Source organism: Rhipicephalus microplus, chromosome 4 (assembly GCF_043290135.1).
Source record: "Rhipicephalus microplus isolate Deutch F79 chromosome 4, USDA_Rmic, whole genome shotgun sequence".
Lineage (NCBI taxonomy): Eukaryota > Metazoa > Arthropoda > Arachnida > Ixodida > Ixodidae > Rhipicephalus > Rhipicephalus microplus.
In genome coordinates this window covers 97401012-97421851 of record NC_134703.1, presented here as the reverse complement: position 1 = coordinate 97421851, position 20840 = coordinate 97401012, and the positions used below count along the sequence as shown (strand labels likewise).

The 20840-nt window shown below is 46.3% G+C and overlaps 1 protein-coding gene across 1 annotated transcript; it reads left to right on the top strand.

Annotated features, from left to right (window-relative positions):
* Positions 1 to 3997: 3997 nt before the first annotated feature.
* LOC142814389 (disintegrin and metalloproteinase domain-containing protein 10-like) lies at positions 3998 to 20298 on the top strand. Its single transcript, XM_075893125.1, has 5 exons — positions 3998 to 4112; positions 5284 to 5428; positions 17368 to 17486; positions 19260 to 19522; positions 20182 to 20298. Exons 1-5 carry the CDS (start codon positions 3998 to 4000, stop codon positions 20296 to 20298), a joined length of 759 nt encoding a protein of 252 aa, XP_075749240.1.
* The last annotated feature ends 542 nt before the right edge of the window (positions 20299 to 20840 follow it).

The window sequence follows — 20840 nt, the reverse complement described above, 5'->3', positions numbered from 1 at the left end:
GATCCTTGTATCAAGTAAATTATGCTATAGATCGAAAATTTCTTTCAGAATGTTAGACTCGGATTGTGAAATTGTAGCATTAGACTTGTGTCTCCCAAGAATACCACCCTTTTTCGATTACAAATTGTTACTTCCTCTACGGTGTGCAAGGTACGCGTTATCTTGATAGTGCTTTGGTAGCATGTGTAAAGGAAATTGTACTTGCAGGAGACTAATTCACATCATTTGTCTTGGGGCCTAAGGACAGATTCATGTGGTGGGCGACTGTGAGAATGGACTATTGATCACAACCTCTCGTGTCTGAATAAAGACCACGTAACATTTGTCCGAGGTCAGACTTGCTAAGTATTAAATTTTACGTTTTGGACCGATGCAATCAAGGTTTTCTCATTGGCTGTTCTGGATTCGGCAACTAACAGCGACAATCTTCCTGTAGTTTTTTATATTACTTGTCGAACGATAACTTTAGGTCAGCCAAAACGCACTTACATCAACCGTAGCAAATTTCAAGCCTGCCTCCGTTTAGACATTTCTAAAGTTGGAAATGCCAGTACTAAAGACATTGCGTCTACGATTGGTTCAATGCTGGAGAAATTTAGCAAAAATTCCGAATTTTCTATTCCATCGAATAAACGATCCTCCTCTCGTTAATGGAACGACGAGTGTACGCGCGATTATAGAAGACGAAAAGCCGCTTGGAAAAAACTTTTTCATTATCAGTGCCCAACAAACTGGAAGGACGATGAATTCCTTGCTGGCGTAGTTAAGCGTACAGAGAACCGCGCGAAAGAAGAACATGACAGGAGACATTTTGATTATCTTTCTAAATAAAAAAAATAAGCCTGATTTGTTCGCTTGTCTTCGGAATAGAAAAGTACTGCCAACGCCTTTAACGTTGCAATCATGTGTCTTGACGCCGCAAGAAATGAACACCTCTCTAGAAGATGTAGCGCAAAGTTTAGAACGCTGCTTCACTGCTAATCTTTCTGCTATTCGGCCCATGCTGGTAAACTTGCATGAATTTCCAGAGGTTTCCTTAGCTGAATTGAGTCAGGCAGTATTATGCTTTCTGAGGACAGCTCCCGGACCAGATAGAATTACGAACTCCATGTTAAAATTTTTACTCCAGAAATCGCCTGATCTTCTGCTAAAACTAGCGAATTATTCGTTAGGAAAAGGTGTGTTGCGGAAAAAATGTGCGGTGGAAAAAGTGTGCGGGCCATTGGCATATTACGTAGGCTAAGCAACTACCGCATAGGTATGAGAAGAGACACATTGGTAATGATATATCGCATGTACGTTCGTCCTATTTTGGAGTTTAATTGTGTACTTTTCTCTGGAGTTCCAGCTTACAAATTGTGGTCTCTAGTTCTTCTGAAAAGAAAAGCTTTGCGCCTACGCCTTGGCCTACCGAAAACAGTTGCTAACAATGTGTTGTATCTCAAATCGAGGGTCCATCCTCTTTCCTGTAAAATTTGCCTTCTGACTGTTCAGACATTTTAAAGAATTTATGAATCATCATTACGACATTCAAAAACAGCCTTTATTTCCACCCGGAATCATTTTTCGGTGCTAGATGACCGCGATTTCACACCCCACAAATTATATTTGTACAAAAATTCCGGAGCATCTAAACATACGCATATGCGACATGATGCCGAGTCGTGATTATTCATACCCTGTGAAAATTCAATTTGACGATATTTTTCCTAATAACGCCAAATTACTTCCCCATAATATTTTGGATGGTTTACTACAAGATCACTGTGCATTATTACAACAATAGTTATTATTTCTACAGACGCATCGCGTTCTGACGAAAAGTCAGGGGTTGGTATTTTCAGCCTGATTTTAGATTGGTTTGATTTGCTTGGACTATACCCAACTTCATACCCGTTTTTGTGGTTAAATTTCTGGCAGTGGTGCTCGCCTAACGCAAGTTAGATACAGCAATTACATCAGCTGTCATAATAACACATTCTCAATCTCTCTGTGCAGCAATTTCTGTTGGTGTCGATAATCAGGTAACAAAGGCGTTCCGTGCACTTGTGCCTGCGCATTCGAGAAAAGTCTGATTAGTTTGGGTTCCTGTACATAAATGCTTATTTTTAAATAAAATAGCCGATTCCTTAGCTAAGTCGTCAATTCACAGACCGATTCTACCGCACTGTCCATCATCCACTTATGTGACTGCTGCTCGATTCCGCAGCCGTACGCTTATGGAAACCTTTATAGAGGTACAGCACTCACAAAGCCTACCAAATATCGCCATTTATTATATCCCTGGCGAAGAAACTTTTTCTGCACTCGTAAACAAGGAGTAGCTATCACAAGGCTGCGTTGCCGGGTGCCAAATCTAAATTTCTATAAACACAGGTCTGCTCAGGCACCTTCGCCACTGTGCACTTCTGTGATGAACTTGAAACAATAGATCATTTCTTTTAGGGGCGAAGCTCCTTACAACGGCACCCGTTCGTCCCTCGTAGTCGCAGTGTGTAAGAATTGTTACATTTTGACCTCCAAGGTGGTGTCGGTGGGAGATTTTTTCTGTATGTTGTTGAATAATAAAAAAATAATGCTCAATGTACATGCCAGTGGCTGCTAATGGGGAATTAGAGACATGAGCATTCGGCTTTTAGTTAACGCGCACGCTGCGATCCCCATTAGCAGCGATTGGCATGTACATTGAGGACTATCTGACAGGAAAAAGTTGCTCCGTTATACTCGCTGGGCTTGGTTTTAGAAAGGTTTAGCGAGCGTTGGGCCGCAGTGCCATGAATACAGTGAACTAGTATATACCATGAACTCGAAGTGGTTAAAGGTGAGAAGTAGACAAGAAGCGCAAGCCGTAAGAAGTTGTGCGTTTGCCACCTCTCGTTTAGTCCTTGGAATGCCAGTTGGATGGCGGTGCTTCTATATGCGGAATATATGATGAAAAGAAGCGAGATGTTGGTACTTGGAGTGTTGAATCGATGGACGAATGGACACACAGACAGATGCATGGATGGACGCATGAACGGACGCAGGGGCGGATGCATGGACGAACGCAGGGACGGACGCACGAACAGACGCACGCACGGACGGGCGGATGGAGACATGGACGGTCACACAGACAGACGCATGGACGGACGGTAGCAAGAACGATTGGATGGACGAATGCTTCGCCCCACTCTCCATCATTTACTCCGTGGATATGCTGCCAATTTTTTTGACCTGCAGGCACTTTAACACATTACGAAAAATCCTTTTAGAAATATCTTTACGTGGTATTGGTATGGATTTACATGCGCTTGTCATTTTGTGTTTTGGAGCTTACATTCCTGGGTTCTCTAATGCGACAGTATGCGCGGCCGTCCGGGACTATATTGATGAAACTAATAGGTTGACTAATTAGTCTGTTTCATTATCCTAACGGGTCGGGTCTACAAAATTATATACGTATAAAAATCAAATTATTGCTCTATTCTGACAATAAATTCGTTTCTTTATTTATATACCTATATGCATAAGATCAAGCACCAAAATTTTCTAGCTCATCGGTAATCTTTCTATTATATCTCCATTATTCTAAATCTGAATAATAATTTTTGAAACGACCCAATTCTTGGCCAATCTCCCATAGTGGGTTGCGCCACGGACAATAGGTGAACAAGGACAATTACAAGAAGCAAGTCGGAGCGTACAGAACGAGAAGCAGAGATTGACTAATTAACCAGTTTCATTATCCTAACATGTCCACATAATTATATACGTATAAAATCAGATTATTGCTCTATTCTAAGAATAAATTCGTTTATGTAAATATTTGCATGCATTAAATTAAGCACCACACTTTCCTAGGCTATCGGTAATCTTTCTGCTATACCTCCATCATTCCAAATCTGAACAGTAAATCTTAAAACCACTCGATTCTTGGCCAATCCCCCATAGTGGGTATGCGCCACTAATAATAGGAGAACAACAACAACAACAAGCAGAAGAAGAGAAGCTTGGAGACATGGTCTACCAAGCATCTGAACAAGGCGAGATGACAGCCAAGTTAGCAAAATGCAAGTGCGTCATCGCGAAGGCAATAGTCGCACTTCTGTTCCTTGGCACTGAAAGCGGGGCAGGTAAGCAAATGCGGCAGGTAGCCTCAAAATTGAGGCGCTGAACATAGGCAAAAGCTGTTGACGTCAGATACATTAAGATGCAGTGTCATTTCGACAGATTCGATAGACGTTAGAAATGGTGACCAGTTACTAGATTTTCGACACCGTAATTTGGGCGTCGTATCGTAAATAAAAGAGCTTTTCCTGGAGGAGTGTACTCCGCACATGCGTGGCAGCGGGGATGATGCGCGTAATATGTAGTGCTGTACCGTGCCGTTGAACACGACTGCGTTGGCTCCATGTCGATATGGTTTGCGCTTTCCATGTGGGGGTCCATACGTATATCAATATGGCCAATGAAAATCGATCGTAGTGGCTCCGAAGTGCAGGGGGGTAGCGGCCTCGCCAGAAATTTTTACCCTGGGAGGGGAGGGTAGTTTGACTATACTTTATGTACACTGTTAATTTTTATGAAAGGGAACTTACGAGTGCGTGGCTTGCGCGCTGCGGCGACTGTCTGCAGCGCGTTCAAGCGGGAACGGGAGCAACCAAAGCCCACTTTTGCGTGATATAGTGGCGAGCAAAACAACCAGACATTGGTGATATAGAACCGGCGGCGAGATTCCAACTCCCATTCCCTTCAAGGTGATTATGCAAATGGCTGGGACTGGCCTCTGAAATGACTTTTTTTGCGCATCAAACGATATGGCATTTTTGTTAACAAAAGCACCTGTGGGAAGCAGAAGCTTCTCTCTTATTCTTGCTTCTTGTCTCTGAGTTGGAATCCCGGAGCTTATACTGCCAACTCACCTGGTAAGTCATCCCGCTTTTCACTTGGTTCACTTAACAGCGCATTAGTGACCAGGAAGTTGGAGTGCTACTCGTCAGTCACCCATTTCTGGGTGTTAGTTTAGGGTTAATTAAGACGCATACTTTATTTTTCTCTATTTGTTATTGACTCTGCGCATAATTTTAGGGTCATATACCTAGATTTCCGCTGATAAATTGCTAATAAGATTCGCATAGGCATGACGTGGTAAACTGTCCAGTTATTGCGCATACGAAGTGTGCTACGTAAAGGTACAGATACCGTGTGTAGTTCGGTGATTGTGTTACGTATGGCTTCGATACTTGTGGTTTCTAAGCGGAAAATGATTACATTACGAAACTCGTTAACCGCTACGCTCTGCAGAAGAGCTGGGCCCATTCCTTCGCAACTACGAGTTGCTGTCGTACCCGGGGTGGCAGATGGACGCCTCTTCGAGCTCACACCGAGTCAAGCGATCCGTCAAGGAGCCGTCTGAGACGATCCATGTCCACTTCAAGGCACACGGAAGGTGGCGTATCTTGATATGGTTGAGCATAATACGCGCGTGCATACATACATACATACATACATACATACATACATACATACATACATACATACATACATACATACATACATACATACATACATACATACATACATACATACATACATACATACATACATACATACATACATACATACATGAATAATGCCAATGTTTCAGAAAGAAGGCTTATTTTGGACAGTTCAGCATCAGTGCTTTTAGTACCGTTTGTGTATTTCAATATTCTGTCCTAAAAGGCAATGAGAATAGTCAGGTAGCAAGATAGTTTAGCAAGATAATTTTGCTATATTAACACCTCTTCTTACATTGAGTGTAGATTAGACCGATGAATCAAACTTGGGAACGCTGCCTAGAAAAAGCAGCTATCAAAAACGATGAAGACAAGCGCCATTGTAAGAAATGTTGGCTTCATCACCATATTTCTTTTTCTATCATTGTATCAAACCGCAGTGAAAAGTTTTTATGACGACAGCAATTATATGAACAGTCCCGACGAGCTCTTGTCGTCGCCTACGGCGTCATGTTGCGTATAAAAATCAAATTGATAAGACTCCCCAGTACATCGTACGTTATACCTATAGATAATAGCGCGCGAGAGGGTGCGAGAACGCGGCAGAAGCGTAGATCAAACAAGCTGGTGCATTCGCGTCCCACCGAAGTGCATTTGATAAGGTCTCCCCGCTTGCTAGACCAGCAGCCGAATGCTCAAGCAGAGAGGAATCACCCCACGTATGTTCGGGGTTCTCTAAGCGCGGAGTATAGTTTCGGTTATATACTTTATCTATTTATTTTTTCAAATACTGCAATCTATTCCTAGATATTAGCAGGGTGGTTATACATAAAAATACAAACAATTTAGCACACTGAAATTCCAGGCTTTCTTCCAACATCTGTTAGACTTCAAAAATTCAACGGAAAGAAAAAAAACACTGGTTGCGTATTCGAATGAAATAACACAAAGAAATTCATAACATATTCAGATGCCTTTCGAAAATGGCTAAAGACGTTTGAGAAACTACATTGGCATTGAGATTATTCCTGTCCGTTATAGTCCGGTGAAAAATATTTAAAACAGTTATTCCTTGTGCTAAAGGAAACTATGGTTGAAGCATGCCTTTGCCTTGTTTCATAACCTGTCGAGAAAGAAAAATAATTTGAAGAAAATGTTGACGTTAAACTGACCATTCACGAGCTCATATAAAAAAGTTCAATCGGCAGACATGGTTGTGCTTCGTCACCGGGTGTAGTCCACTGCGTTTAATCAGCTCACTCGCAGATGTGCGGCCAAAGCGATTGAAAATAAATCGAGCTACCTTTTGCTGTACACGTTCAAGTTATTTAACTTTCGTTAAAGTGAATGGGTCCCAGATAATGACTTGCAACAATGATCGAATGTATGAAGCAAGCGCTTTAGGAAATTTGTTGCGTTACCTGTGAGGGTGTATTTTTCGCATTTGCTTGGTTTCTGCGCAAGTCGTAGTGCCACCCATTCTCAAATTATGCTGCCGTAATTCTTCCTCCCGAACATTTTTTTTATTTCGCATGCGCGTACGTTAGTGCGTACACGTGTATATATCATGTCTGTGCATTCTTATCGTGCGTAGTAGGCGTATAGATATATCTGCTTTAAATATCAACTACTCCCAACACGAACAATATTGATATGTGGGGTTAGTGAAGAGGTAATTGTTTTGTGCGTTATTGACCCATACTACAATGGACCGAGGGCTTCGGCTTGCGGGAATAGTCTCCAGTGCAGCCGATTTAATGCTGTCCCATGTGGGTGACAAGTTGGGTGCGGTAAACGCTCTGGTAGTGTGCGTACTGTGCTGGTAGATATATCTGCTTTGAATTTCCACTACTGCCAACTCGAACAATATTGATATGTGGGGTTAGTGACGAGGTCATTGTTTTGTATGTTATTGACCCATACTACAATGGACCAAGGACTTCGGCTCCCGGGAATAGTCTCCAGTGCAGCCGATTTAATGCTGTCCCATGTGGGTGACAAGTTGGGTGCGGTAAACGCTCTGGTAGTGTGCGTACTGTGCGTGTAGATATATCTGCTTTGAATTTCCGCTACTGCCAACACGAACAATATTGATATGTGGGGTTAGTGAAGAGGTCATTGTTCTGTGCGTTATCGATCCATACTACAATAGACCAAGGACTTCGGCTCCCGGGAATAGTCTCCAGTGCAGCCGATTATTTGCTGTCCCATGTGGGTGACAAGTTGGGTGCGGTAAACGCTCTGGTAGTGTGCGTACTGTGCGTGTAGATATATCTGATTTGAATTTCCGCTACTGCCAACACGAACAATATTGATATGTGGGGTTAGTGACGAGGTCATTGTTTTGTATGTTATTGACCCATACTACAATGGACCAAGGACTTCGGCTCCCGGGAATAGTCTCCAGTGCAGCCGATTTAATGCTGTCCCATGTTGGTGACAAGTTGGGTGCGGTAAACGATCTAATAGTGTGCGTACTGTGCGTGTAGATATATTTGCTTTGAATTTCCACTACTGCCAACACGAACAATATTGCCACGAACGTAATAACAGAGAGCGACGAAACGACGTCTTGCTTGCCCTCAGACCAGGACGCAAAAGCCCTCTTCTTTCTTCACTTCTAAGGGATTCCCCCTACAGTTGATGGCTCATACCCATTACCTGTGACATTACTCCCTCTCCTCGAAAAGCATCGACTCGATGCTGGTAATGAGCGTTGAGAAAAAAAAATGCGAAAGAAAAGATGCTACCATGGAACCCAACAACTCCGTCGTAAGGAAAAAAAATGGGCTGGCGTCATAGAAGTACTCAATACAGAAAGGAGTAAGTACGCAAGACAATAACAAAAACCAAAGTGACAAAAAAATAGTCATTGCATGGTAAGTTAGTCCACGTTCGATGTATGACGCGAGAAATATGGCTTGAGTCTTGACACGTGCACCACATCACTTTGTGGAAACCGACGGGAACGTCTTGAGGCGCCTTCAGGGAGAACTTCATACGTAACGTCACTGAGTCGGCGCAGAACTTTGTAAGGGCCGAAGTAGCGCCGAAGCAACTTCTCAGAGTGACCACGCTGTCGGATGGGAGTCCACACCCAAACTTCATCGCCTGGTTGGAAGGTAACCTCTCGGTGTTTAAGGTTGTAGCGGTGTGCGTCGGCAGTTTGGCGAGCCTGAATACGGCATCGGGTGAGTTGACGGGCCTCCTCGGCGCGTTGAGCGAACAATGCAGCGTCCGTGTTGAACATGCTCAAGTTGTTGGGAAGGAGCATTGCGTCGAGCATTGTGGTGACCTCTCGACCATGAACTAAGCGAAATGGGGTGAAACCTGTACTCTCTTGGACTGCTGTATTGTAAGCAAAAGTTACGTAAGGGAGTATATCATCCCAGTTCTTGTGATCAACGGCCACATACATAGACAGCATATCTGCAATTGTCTTGTTCAACCGTTCAGTGAGTCCATTTGTTTGGGGGTGATAACCCGTGGTTTTCCGATGTTCTGTACCACTTAGTCTCAGCACTTCTTGAAGCATCTCTGCGGTGAAAGCTGTACCACGATCAGTAATTATCACAGCTGGCGCTCCGTGACGAAGTACGATGCTGGTGACAAAAACTGTGCGATTTCCGCTGCGGTAGCTTTGGGCAGGGCCTTTGTTTCGCTGTAACGCGTTAAATAATCGGTGGCAACCACAATCCACCGGTTTCCAGACGAAGAGGTGGGAAATGAGCCGAGCAAGTCAATGCCAATTTGATGGAATGGTGTCTTCGGCGTGGCGATGGGCTGTAGTAGTCCTGCTGGTCGGACAGGTGGAGTCTTACGGCGTTGGCAGTCGCGGCATGTGCGGACGTACTGCTTGACTGTCTTCGCGAGGCGGGGCCAGTAGTATGAGCGGCGAATTCTTTCCAATGTGCGCGTGTAGCCAAGGTGTCCGGATGACGGTTCGTCGTGACAAGCATGTAAAATATCGTTCCGAAGCGAGGTCGGCGCAACCAGTAGGTAAGTAGCCTGGGTATGGTCGAAATTTTTCTTATAGAGGACTCCATCCCTGATGCAGAACGAGGCCAGCGAACGTGCGAAGTTTCGAGGAAGGCTGCATTTTCGGCCTTCGAGGTAGTCAATCAGCGGGCTTAGCTCCATGTCGTCTCGTTGTTGTTGAGCCAAGTCGGTTGCTGACACAGAGGAAAGGAATGTATCGTCCTCTTCAACGTCCGCGTTCGTACTTCCAATTGGTGCACGTGAGAGACAGTCCGCATCAGTGTGTTTGCGTCCTGATTTGTGAATGACTGTAACGTCAAATTCTTGCAGCCGAAGGCTCCAGCGTGCTAGACGACCGGAAGGGTCTTTGAGGTTGGCGAGCCAGCATAAAGAATGGTGGTCGCTAACTACCCTGAATGGTCGACCGTACAAATAAGGGCGAAACTTTGTTATAGCCCAAACAACGGCTAAGCATTCTTTTTCTGTTGCAGAGTAGTTTTTCTCTGCAGATGATAGTGTTCGACTTGCATAGGCAATCACGCGCTCTATGCCATTTTGCCATTGAACCAGTACAGCTCCAAGTCCGACGTTGCTGGCATCTGTGTGTAGCTCTGTGGCAGCGTTGTCGTCAAAGTGACCGAGTACAGGTGGGGCTTGGAGATGGTTTCGTAGCGTGTCAAAGGCGTGATGCTGATCATGGCCCCAAACAAATGGTACGCCGTCTTTCGTAAGTTCATTTAGCGGTTCAGCGATTTTAGAAAAGCCTTTGACGAAGCGTCTGTAATATGCGCAGAGTCCCAGAAATCGGCGGAGGTCGCGCTTGTTCGTTGGGACAGGAAATGCGGCAACAGCTTTTCTTTTCTCAGGGTCTGGGTGTATACCGGCGTGGCTGACGACGTGACCAAGAAATTTCAGTTCCTCGAATGCAAAGTGGCATTTCTCAGGTTTGAGAGAAAGTCCAGCTGTTCGAATCGCCTGAAGAACTGCCTGTAAGCGCTGGACGTGCTGCTCAAACGTGTCCGAGAAGACGACCACATCGTCAAGGTAGACAAGACACGATTGCCATTTTAGCCCAGAAAGAACCGTGTCCATCATTCTTTGAAAAGTAGCTGGTGCCGAGCACAAGCCAAATGGAAGGACCTTGAACTCGTAGAGTCCGTCAGGAGTAATGAAGGCGGTCTTTTCGCGGTCGCGCTCATCAACAGATATTTGCCAATAGCCGCTGCGTAAATCCATGGAAGAAAAGTAACGAGCATTGCGAATGCGGTCCAGCGAGTCATCAATTCGTGGTAAAGGATACACGTCTTTCTTCGTGATCATATTCAACTTTCGGTAGTCGACGCAAAATCGGACAGTACCATCTTTTTTCTTTACTAACACAACAGGGGACGCCCAGGGACTGGTCGATGGTTGGATGACATCGTCCTTGAGCATCTGCTGGACCTGTTGGCGTATAACGTCTTGTTCTTTTTGCGAGACTCTGTAGGCATGCTGTCGAATGGGTCTCTCGGTAGGCTCGGTGATGATACGATGCTTGGCAAGCGGTGTTTGGTTAACTTTCGAAGTCGTAGCGAAGCAGTCCTGAAATGAGCCAAGTAGCTTCAAAAGACGTTCCCGTTGTGCAGACGGTAGACCCTGGTTTACGTCGAGATTGCTTGCAAATGTCACGGCGGAATCGTCGCACGACGAAAGAGCAGATAATGTTGAGGGACCAGGGACGTCGGCAATATCCTCAAGGTATGCGATCGCAGTGTGTTTGGTAAGATGGCGATACTCGTCGCTGAAATTCGTGACTAATAGGCAAGCCTGCTTTCTACTGGGCTGAACGATACCTCGGGCAACGCAGATTTGTTGTGCAAAAAGTAGAGACAAATTTCCTTCTGCAATTACAGCATTGGGGACGTCCTGGTCACATTCAACGTTGATAAAAAGGCTGCTGCGGGGAGGCAGAGTAACAGATTCGGAGGATACACGTAGGGCAGCCTTCGATGAGCGGGCGTTTTCCGGTTCAGGATGAAACGGGTCCTCGAACGACACCTGCAAGTCTCGTAGGTCAATAATTGCGCCGTGTTCGCGAAGAAAGTCCAGCCCCACGATGAGTGGACGGGAGCACACAGGTAATACGAGGAAAGACCCTGTGAACATCGAAGCACGGACTCGAACACGGGCTGTGCACATTCCAGTTGGCGTGACGAGGTGGCCCCCTGCCGTGCGCAACGGCGGTTCTTGCCAAGGCGTACTTACCTTCCTCAGTTCGGATGCTAGGGCGCTGCTCATAACCGAATAATCGGCGCCGGTGTCGACGAGGGCAGTGACGACGTGATTATCGACGTGTACGGTGATGTCGGCGGAAACAGTCTTGTGACTTTCGGAAACGAGTGGAAAGTCAGAACGGTCTTCGTCGGGTCTTTGCGTCGAAGGAGGCTCTTTGACAGTTCGTTGGGACGCGGCTTCACCCCCAGGAGCCGCGGTTTCTAGTTTCCCCTGTGGGGACTCGGTGACCGGCCTCTGAAAGGAGCATAGGATGACGAGGGAATGCTAGGTGACGTGGGGCGGCGAGGTGATGGAGATCGTGAATGGGGGCGTGGACCAAGGCGAGGAGCTTGCTGGCCCGTAAGGTACGCTTCGATGTCGCGGGGACGCTCACCGTAACGCGGGCAACGAGCATCTGGGTGAAATCCACGGAGACCAAGTTGGCGGTACTGGCAGTTACGGTAGACGTGACCCGCTTCGCCACAGTGATAGCAGAGTCGACGGTTATCGGACGTACGCCACACGCTGGCCTTTGTGGCGTTCTGCCGCGATCCAGACGGACGATAAGTTGGTGCACTCTGAAACCTTGAAACGGGTGGAGGAGTCGAAGAGGTGCCCTGGAATCGATGGCTAGCCTGATCCATTGTCCCCATGGTGGGATCAGGGCCATGTGGTGCAGGAGATCGCAGAGCCGCCGCATAAGTCAGCACAGGGGCCTCAGGTCTTGTTGGCGCGAGTGGGGTGACCACGTGTCGGATCTCATTTCGGATTAAGTCTGCGAGATCACTTACGGGTGGTTGGGGTCCCGCTGCTTGGAGTTGGCGCAGCTCGTCCCGCACGACGCTTCTTATGAACTCGGCGAGGGCATGCCTCTCGGTGTCAGCCCCGATAAAGCATGCAGCAGGGGTCAAGTCGTGGCGTTCATACTGTGACGACCTATACTGGAGAGTACGCTCCATTGTGGTTGCCTCATTTATGAACTCTGCCACAGTCGTCGGTGGATTGCGCACGAGTCCGGCGAAAAGCTGTTCTTTTACCCCACGCATTAAATGCCGCACCTTCTTTTCCTCGGGCATTGCAGGGTCAGCACGCTTGAAGAGTCGAAGCATGTCCTCGACAAACATCGAAACTCTTTCGTTGGGTCGTTGGTTCCGAGACGAGATAGCCTGCTCCGCTCTCTCTTTCCTTTCAGTGCTGCGGTACGCATCACGAAACTGTCGGCTGAACTCATGCCACGTCGCAAAGGAACCCTCGTGATTCTCGCACCACGTTTTGGCAGAGTCTTCTAACGCAAAGTAAACTCTCCGCAGCTTGCGAGCTTCATCCCATTCGTTGATGTTGGCAACTCGATTGAAGTGGTCAAGCCAGTCGTCAACATCTTCATAAATGTCTCCATGAAATGAGCGTGGTGTTTGCGGCGCATGAAAAACATGCGGGAGAAAAGAATAGGCGTCGTTGGTTTGACTCGCCTGGTTGTTAGTTGAAGTTGCCATCTCGTCTTGAGAGAGGGGACCGTACTCTGGAGATAGTCCTCGCAGGCGGCGACTGCTTCGTGCCGTGGGAGCTGTAGCTGTCTCCAAGTAGCTCGGTGTGTCGGCTGAAAATCTGCAGCCGAGGCGCATTTACCCAGCACCTCCACCAGTGCCACGAACGTAATAACAGAGAGCGACGAAACGACGTCTTGCTTGCCCTCAGACCAGGACGCAAAAGCCCTCTTCTTTCTTCACTTCTAAGGGATTCCCCCTACAGTTGATGGCTCATACCCATTACCTGTGACAATATTGATATGTGGGGTTAGTGACGAGGTCATTGTTTTGTGCGTTATTGATCCATACTACAATGGACCAAGGGCTTCGGCTCCCGGGAATAGTCTCCAGTGCAGCCGATTTAATGCTGTCCCATGTGAGTGACAAGTTCGGTGCGGTAAACGCTCTGGTAGTGTGCGTACTGTGCGTGTAGATATATCTGCTTTGAACTTCCACTACTGCCAACACGAACAATATTAATATGTGGGTTTAGTGACGAGGTCATTGTTTTGTGCGTTATTGATCCATACTACAATGGACCAAGGGCTTGGGCTCCTGGGAATAGTCTCCAGTGCAGCCGATTTAATGCTGTCCCATGTGAGTGACAAGCTCGGTGCGGTAAACGCTCTGGTAGTGTGCGTACTGTGCGTGTAGATATATCTGCTTTGAACTTCCACTACTGCCAACACGAACAATATTAATATGTGGGTTTAGTGACGAGGTCATTGTTTTGTGGGTTATTGATCCATACTACAATGGACCAAGGGCTTCGGCTTCCGGGAATAGTCTCCAGTGAAGCCGATTTAATGCTGTCCCATGTGGGTGACAAGTTGGGTGCGGTAAACGCACTGGTAGTGTGCGTACTGTGCGTGTAGGTATATCTGCTTTGAATTTCCGCTACTGCCAACACGAACAATATTGATATGTGGGGTTAGTGACGAGGTCATTGTTCTGTGCGTTATTGATCCATACTACAATGGACCAAGGGCTTCGGCTTCCGGGAATAGTCTCCAGTGCAGCCGATTTAATGCTGTCCCATGTGGGTGACAAGTTGGGTGCGGTAAACGCTCTGGTAGTGTGCGTACTGTGCGTGTAGATATATCTGCTTTGAATTTCCACTACTGCCAACACGAACAGTATTGATATGTGGGGTTAGTGACGAGGCCATTGTTTTGTGCGTTATTGACCCATACTACTATAGATCAAGGGCTTGGGCTCTCGGCAATTGTCTCCAGTGCAGCCGATTTAAGGCTGTACCATGTGGGTGACAAGTTGGGTGCGGTAAACGCTCTGGTAGTGTGCGTACTGTGCGTGTAGATATATCTGCTTTGAATTTCCGCTACTGGCAACACAAACAATATTGATATGTGGGGTTAGTGACGAGGTCATTGTTTTGTGCGTTATTAATTCATACTACAATGGACCAAGGACTTCGGCTCCCGGGAATAGTCTCCAGTGCAGCCGATTTAATGCTGTCCCATGTGGGTGACAAGTTGGGTGCGGTAAACGCTCTGGTAGTGTGCGTACTGTGCTGGTAGATATATCTGCTTTGAATTGGCCCTACTGCCAACACGAACAATATTGATATGTGGGGTTAGTGACGAGGTCATTGTTTTGTGCGTTATTGACCCATATTACAATGGACCAAGGACTTCAGCTTTCGGGAACAGTCTCCAGTCCAGCCGATTTAGTGCTGTCCGATGTTGGTGACAAGTTTGGTGCCGTAAACGCTCTCCAAACAGTATCAGAGTTGATTCACAATCACGTTGGTTGTTCTCTCTCCAGCTCTCATTTTTTTTTATTTCAGGCTTTTAGGCATGTAATTTTGGCTCTTATAAGAGTGCGGTTCACAGCCAATTGATTGATTGATTGATATATAGGCTTCAATGTCCAAAACCACCATATGATTATGAGAGACGCTGTATTGAAGAGCTCCGGAAATTGCGACCACCTGGGGTTCTTTATCGTGCACCCATATCTGAATAGACGGGCCTACAAAATTTCCGTTTCCATCGGAAATGCAGCCGCAGCAGCCGAGATTCGATCCCGCGACCTGCGAAAACACGAACAAGCCAGCGTTCGGAAGCACACGATCTTATTCATTGGAAACCATTGCATCGGCGAACGAAAAAAAAGAGCACTTCCATTACAATCGAAACTGTGAATTCCCTTCTCTCAAGATACACTGGCGTGGTCATAGCTCCATTCTTCATTCAAGTGAACATATGCGTATTCAGCTTTTGACGATACAACGGAACTCGGTCGGATAATGCAATCAACAACACCAGTCGCAGCGTTTAATTACCTCGAAAACTTTTAGCGCTTTGCCTGTAGCAGTGTAGCAACAGAGCGTAAAAGCGCTAGCACTTTTCGGAGAGACCCGGCACACATGTGCAGTTGCCTTCTTCAACCTCGGCTTCGCTAGTCAGGTTGTTCAACTTGAATTAAATGTGATGTGGTCGGCCGAAGAGGCTTGACGTTTGTGCGCACAGCGCAACTATTTCTGCTGTTCCGCAAATGAAATTTTGTTATACCGATAAACATGAGGCGGTCGGCGGTCGGCACCCTTTCGCCTGTGACGAAGCAACACGATCCGACGATGCATTCAAGAAACTTCACCTCAGAGTCAAGTGAAAGTGGCGCGTAGCCATCTTTGTTTTTTTGCCAGTGTTGCCAGCACGTGAAGTGTTTTATGGAGTTGCGAGAGACGGTGCGAAAAGTGCGCCTGGAGCAGCCGTATCAATTCTCAACAGCGTTTTGTATAGTTGAGGGAGACCACATCGAAAAGAGTTAGAAGCCATTCTAAGTACGTATACCGTTGCAAGTTGTTGCTATCGCATTCTTCGTTGCACCCTTCCGGTGAAGCTACGGCTTCTTTTTACAGCGAGAGTTCTAGCAAAACAACCATTTGGACCAGTTAGTAGCGCGGTTATTTGTGAAAGAGAGAAGTGGGGCTCAGTACGTATCAGCGACTGGAAGAGAGAAAAACAAGACAAGCGCACACGCACAGCTGAAAGTCTAGTGAAGGTGCAACACATATATAGCTTACAAAAATTGTCCCGTAGTACAATCTTTCTCGCCTATAAAAACAAAAAACTGGAAAAATATCGCCATTCTGCAGAAAAACATCAAAATATCAAGGTGTCTGTCTGTCTGTCTGTCTGTCTGTCTGTCTGTCTGTCTGTCTGTCTGTCTGTCTGTCTGTCCGTCCGTCCGTCCGTCCGTCCGTCCATCCATCCATCCATCCATCCATCCATCCATCCATCCATCCATCCATCCATCCATCCATCCATCCATCCATCCATCCATCCATCCATCCATCCGTCCGTCCGTCCATCCGTCCGTCCACACCAGCGCAACCTGCCGAGTGAGTCATAGAACTAGGCGGTCACGTACTGCGACACAGAGACAAGCATGCACAGACCCACGGCTTAAGGAGCTTCGCCCCTAAAAGGCAACTCACTCATTTCTATATATATATATATATATATATATATATATATATATATATATATATATATATATATATATATATATATATATATATATATATATATATATATATATATATATATATATATATATATATATATATATATATATATATATATATATAGGCTACATGGCGTAGCGCCTACGCCGAACAAGGGACGTTTCGGCGTCAATGAGATGATTGTGGGAGTGTGTTCGCCTGTGGTTTATCCAGTGGCACTTATAGGCTTCAACTGCGACGTCTGTGATCGCCTGTGGTTTGAGAACAACCACTGTGATTAACGCATTACGAAACGCATTTACCTGCTTATTACACTCCTTCATGACCGTGATCATTTGTGGCACAATGGGCGGCATGTGAAATAATCACTTAGGTAAACCCAAGCCAAACTTGTGTCTAACCTCATTAAGAGGCACAGACATGCAACCACTAATTGTGAGAGACTTCAGCGCGACGTCGGATAAAAGCACTGCTAAACACCAGCGGCGCGCGTTTCAGCTTTCGCTGGTTAAACATTTGTACGGAGTCCTTGGGTGGTGATTTTTTTTAATTTTTGGCATTTGTCGTCTAATTGGAGCACTAATCCACCTTTCTCCTGCTCGGAGCTTTGAGGTTCAGCAGATGTTTAATGTATTTGCAGGGACTTTCACCTCGTATTGCGTCGAGATTTTTCCGCTTTCGCGGACAACTTCGTCATGAGGACCACGTCGGGGCCTGTCGACGCCAATCTTTCCCACATCTACTCCGGCTACATTGAAGGTAAGCTTATGCTGCGTTGTGGTCTAGCGTGTTCAGCAGTCGTTTATACCGACAGGTGTGTGAACGCTGCTCATGGTGTATGGGCCGCGATAAATATGTGCAAATACTCTTACATTTGAGTATTGCAGAATGGTTAGAAATTACTCGCTTAAGCTTACGTACGGTCTCTGCGTGACGAGGAAAAGAGCAAGCCACCTGCCCCCCTCCCCTCAAGGTCTTATGATCACGTGACTTGACACAGGTTCGACAGGAACGTGAGAAGCATATCGCATTACAAACTCGGGCTTCAAACAACGCGTTAGTGCACTGTCATTGTTTCGGACATGAATAAAAAAAATAGTTCGAGAAAGGCGAAGTGTGATAACTTTCGTATTTGTTCGACTTCATACGACGTTATACTTGACGCTATTTCGTGTTGAAGTTTCCTCAAAAATAAAGGCAGTGAACGCTTTAGCTCTAAATCACTTTATTATTCCTGCGTATACTACTGACCCGTATCTGGGCTGCTGTTCTGGAGACCATCGAATATTGTGGTGTTATTGAATTTGGAGTAACGTCATTTAATACAATCGGAGAGACCGTATATAGTAGTTCTTTAGGTGAGCGAGAGCTTAAAAAATGGCAAATTTGATGAAGAGGCAGTATACCGTACGTCATATAAAAGAGCACGCCCCAGTCTACTTTCACATTCTGTTTTACGTTTGAGTTTTCTTATCTATTTCTGTGTTAAATTAAGGGTTGTCCTTTAGCCGTTCACCACTGCCGCTCTGATCTGATAGTTATGTTGCTCGAAAGCCGTCAACGGCGGCGGCATTTCTATGCTGGAAGAATGCTCTTGTACCGTGTAGTTAGCTTTGGGTGCACGTTAAAAAACCCCGAGAGTTCGAAATATCCGGAAGGCCACAACTCGGTGTCTCCTACCATAATGCTGTGGTTTTGGAATGTTCAAAACTTTAAGAAATGTTAATGAGAAGCAACAGACAATAATACAAGTAAAGTGTACGGTATGTTATTAGCAGTAAATGTAATATAAATATGAAGAAAAGAAAGCGGACGAAAATATATTTTGCCGTGATCAGGGACCGTGGTTCCTGCCCACGGCAAGTCATCTTTTCGTCCGATTTCTTTACTTGATATTTATATTACATTTGATGCTAATAACATACCGTACACTTTACTTGGTATTATTGTCTGTTGGTTCTCAACAATATTGTCTCTCACAAAAGCAAACGAGCTTTTCAAATTTCCACTTTCTCGCTTTACTCAAAAATTTTGTTTAGTTTCCCCAAACCCCAGTTTTTATATTGTATTTTTCCCCAACTGCCCTTCGTACTCGGGTCAGAGCTCGTTTAGAACAATTCGTCTGCTCTCTCCCCCCTCACCTTACTAGGACAGAGGAAGTTGTGCTTATAGGAGGCTTCGGGCAGGGGAGGCCCTTACACCGGCCGCCATATCGTAATTGAACTGGTCACATTACGAGTTGGTGATACGTGTCCGTATTGTCCCACTCTATCGATGCAAGCAGATACATACCGCCTTTTATGGACATGTAAAGGGTTGCAGCCAGAACGCTCCCGTCACCTCACTCAAGCCGACCTTCACTACAGCGACACAGCCAGTTACAACCGCTGGATACATGAAAACAGATTCTACAAGACACTACTTCACTTCTTACACAACACCGGCCTAACAGCACACATTTAACAAAAATATTATGCCTTAAAGGCAAGTCTTGGCCGCAATAAGAAAAGTGAATCGAAAAAAAAAATTCAGGTGATCCGGGCAGCCATGTATACGGCTCCGTCATCGGTGGCGTCTTCGAAGGCCGCATCTCTACAAGTGACGGGCGTGTCTTCTACGCTGAAGCAGCCTGGAAGTACGCGGGCCGACTTCCCGAAAACTCGGACGGGCACACGGTCTTTTACGCGGCCGACGACGTGCGTCTGCCGCCGCAGCTTGCCACGCATGGTGGATGCGGACTCGACAAGCTGCAGGCGCACATGGCGGCTCAAGGGATCGACCTGCGGCGTCGTACGGTGAGCTCTCTACAACAATGGCGTAAATCACGAGGGCATCGGGGGTATCGACCCCCTGAATTCAGGCTGGAGGGGATACCAGGTGCGAGTGCCCCACCCCCTCTTTTTTTTGAAGGAGCAGGAACGAAGTACAGAATGAAAGAAACTGCTTTTTATTCAAGAAAACGCGGTAAAATACGTTCTCTATGGAATGTTACGGGTAGTCTTTGACGTGCTGCAAATATCTAATATGGTTTGCTTTAATGGAACACTAAAGTGATACAATAACTAGGTGTGCGCTGATAACTCAATTTTATGAGCGAAAGTGCTGTCATTTCACCACCATAGGTTAAAGGAGTCATGACCTGGCCACCCAACAAATGACGGTTTTCGGCGAAAAACGAAGTTAGCTTGTCCAGTACGCTCGTACACGTGTGAAAACTGGGCTGCAAAAGATTATTTCAGCCCAAAGTAAGTCGTACAAGCCATCGGCTGTAAACTCAATCCACGGCTGGCGGCCGCCATTTTGCCATGGTGTGCGTGACGTCACAAGCCGCAAGGAGCAGTGTCGTCGTCTGCTACCAAACAGCACCTGTGTGTTCACCGTGTTTCGAGCGTTGCTTGCCGCGTGGTCCGCGTGCGTGTGTGTGTTGTTACTGGTGTTATCGCCATGTCGTCAGTGCCATCATCACTTCACGGCAGCACGTGGTTCATCGAGCAGCAGAAGCGGCGACGCCGTCCTGTGCCCTGCGCACTTTGACTTAGACCCCATCGCCACCAGCTCAAACAACGATTAAAGCGTCGAATACGGGGTGAACCCAAATGCCAACTACTTCGGTGTTGTGGCAGACGTTGCTGACGGCATTCCGCAATGATAAGTAGCCTTACTTCAAGCGTGCCAGGTTGGCATGCGAGCTTCGGATACGGGGTCTGTTGACGCTGCATTCGCGATGAAGTGTTACTTTGCGCAATTGAATGAGTAAAGCCTGCAGATTTTTGTTTGCCAGCAAACGTGCATGCGCGACTTTTGGTGCTCGACATAACAAAGAAAGTGGTGGTAACTATTCTGCTCGTTGCGACCATTGTTTTTTAATGGATTGTTTCGTGCGGCATATGTAAGCATTAGCCCCGAACCGAATGGCATGTTAGTGCGGTGGTAGGGTTGCTCACGATATACGTTTTTGCCGAATTTTCGCCTGTCCATAGCAGTCGGTTCCGGTAAAGAGATAGCAAGTGTGACGCTTAACCATGACACTGCTCGCGAAGAGTTTCAATAAATATTCATCCGTAGTGGCATACGCGTTGCACATTCACAGGACGCTTTTTGACCTTAGACAGT